At 42.8% G+C, this 2,500-nt stretch overlaps 1 protein-coding gene across 1 annotated transcript in view; it reads right to left on the bottom strand.

Annotated features, from left to right (window-relative positions):
* The window catches only part of mboat1 (membrane bound O-acyltransferase domain containing 1), a gene marked incomplete at both ends in the record, with an annotated part of 11,507 nt that overhangs the window by 4,321 nt on the left and 4,686 nt on the right, over window positions 1-2,500 (bottom strand). The window contains one exon of the mRNA XM_084441953.1: window positions 1-61. This exon is cut by the window's left edge and continues 138 nt beyond it. Within this exon, the coding sequence (XP_084298079.1) occupies window positions 1-61 (61 nt within the window). The remainder of the gene's footprint in view (window positions 62-2,500) is intronic.

Here is a 2,500-nt window from a genome sequence, read left to right as displayed (position 1 = left end):
CACCAGGATACTGAGGAAGTTGAGGTTATAGCTGAGGTATTCTATGAGAGACGGCTTAGAGCTGAGGACGGACAACAAGTAACAGACAAGAACAATCAGAAGATTAGAATTGTCTTTATTTGAGCCAAACACTGTATGTTACTTGTGTCTGTGATGGGAGTCAGCCTTAGTGATGTGGAGCTGTCTGTCATATATAATATTAGACTTATAGAATATAGTCAAGGGAAACACTTGAAGACCCCCTACAGCATTACTGTATACTGCCCTACAAAGCCAAAAGACCGTAACTTCATTTTTGTCATTTTTGGGACATTAAGCATCTACTTTATCATGTGGACAAGTATCTTGAGTCAATTGTGTTTTTTTTTTTTTTTTACTTTACCGTAACTTCCAAAAGTGCTACAGAAGCTAAAGCAGAAGAACGTAACTTCAGTAACGGTTCTTAACCATGGCTTCTCGGCACTCTTGAACATTTGATTTGAGATACGGTAGACCACTCTGCCTTTGTTTTGCTGCATTGATTGATTTGTATTGATGTTTAAGACAGGGACAAGGTACAGTAGACATTTACCCTATAGAATAGGGAGAGATGCACTGTACAAGGTTATAGCTAAAACAATCTAATTTCCACCCGCAGTCCCTGGGCAGATAAATATACAGCGTGGAGTTACTGTTTACTGCGTTCAAGTTACGCTTCTATATTTGTATAATATTTGAGGAGTCAGCTCAAAGAAGGGACAGGTTGCTGCCCACAGCCTGGAAGATAAAGAGACCTCCTGGTTCACTTCTGGTATCTCCTCGGCGCACACCTGACCGTGGATGGAGCTCAAGAAGAGATACCTGCAGTCCTCACAAACCCCAATATTGACCATGGTCCCTTTAAAGTCAGGGAGTTAAAGGGACTGAAACGGACGTTTGAGATCATCTAACTTCCGTAGTTTGACGTATTTCCCACGCAAACAAGCTATGAGGGTGGGACATATGTTTAGAGGAATTTGATTGGAACATTGACAAGTGGACGGGTTTTAAGAACTTTAGACAGATTCGATAGAAGGATAGCGTTGATTGACGGGTGGATGTTGTGAGATTATTGGCCTTAAATCTAAGGTACCTGTTGTCGTCATTGCACGTGACCTACCGTTCTCCAGGAAGTAAGAAATTATATTCTTTGATATAAGATTACAACAAAAGTAGAATTTGTATTTTTTTTGGCATACATCGTTGAATAGGTGAACACTATGACCAATTATGTGAACCAAAATGGGACAGAATGCTTTTTTCATTTCAGTGCGACTTTAAATCCACTCTGAAGCAGGGGAAAAGTGCAGGGCCTGACGCCATTCCCCCAGAGGTCGTTAAGAACTGCCATCTTCATGACATCATCCTGGAGATTTGCAACATCGCTCTGATGAAAAACAGCCAGCCTGGTATGTGGTCTCTCTAACATCATCCCAGCGCCTAAATCTGGAGATCTCTCAAAACCAGACAACTGCCATGGCATCAGTCTGACTTGTATAACTGCAAAGATGTACAACCGAATGATACTAATCCGGATAGGGCGCGCTAGCGACCCTCACTTGAGAGAGAACCAACCATCCAGAGGGAAGAGACTGGTCCAGATCTCACAGGATCAAGATGAAACGTGGTTGGAGGATCGGTCCGAGGACGACCTAGAAGCTCGTTAGATATCAGGGCTGAGTTTCCCAGAGGCATCGTAGCGCTACGATCATCGTAAGCTACGGCGTTCATCGTAGCGCTACGATGCCTCTGGGAAACTCAGCCCAGGTTGTTTTGGAGATCTTGAACGGTGCCTCTTGGACTACTTGTTGCCTCTGGAACCACCTGTCTCATGACATATGGGGGCAAGATAGATTTGCATCCTCTACCTGGCAGGTTAAGCACTGATCCAGTTACCGTAAATGTGCTAATAATTGACACAACACAACAGTGGAAAGCAGTATCTTTAAATGTGTATGGATTTTGTGTAGTCATCTCCTGATGTGTAGAGATCAATAACCTTCTCTGTCTTTCACCATGATGATGGCTGACCACAGCATTTCAAACATTTTTTTTTTATTAAAGATATTTTTTAGGGCTTTAATGTTATAGGACAGTGTAGAGAGACAGGAAACGTGGGAGAGAGAGGAGGACATGCGGCACAGGACCCAAGCCGGGAATCGAACCCGGGTCCGCCACGCGAAGGACTAGCCTTCATATGGGGCGCACCTTACCCGGTGAGCTACAGGGGCGCCCCCACAGCATTTCAAACATGAGCTCCCTCTTTTTTATTTCCTAGGGAAACAGGAAACCACTGGCCCTTCCCGTGAACTTCACAATACGTTTTATATTTATGACGATTTGTTTTTGTTGGATTGTATTTAAAAAGAATGGTTAGGGGTGTGAATAATTGTAATCAAGGTGTTTTCTGGTGTTTTTAAGCAAAATATATATACCTCAGTACTTGTACACTAAACTACTTAACTGTTTTTGTACAGTTTTT

This window comes from Borostomias antarcticus (genome assembly GCF_949987555.1).
Source record: "Borostomias antarcticus genome assembly, chromosome: 8".
NCBI lineage: Eukaryota > Metazoa > Chordata > Actinopteri > Stomiiformes > Stomiidae > Borostomias > Borostomias antarcticus.
This window is presented reverse-complemented; position numbering and strand designations above follow the sequence as displayed.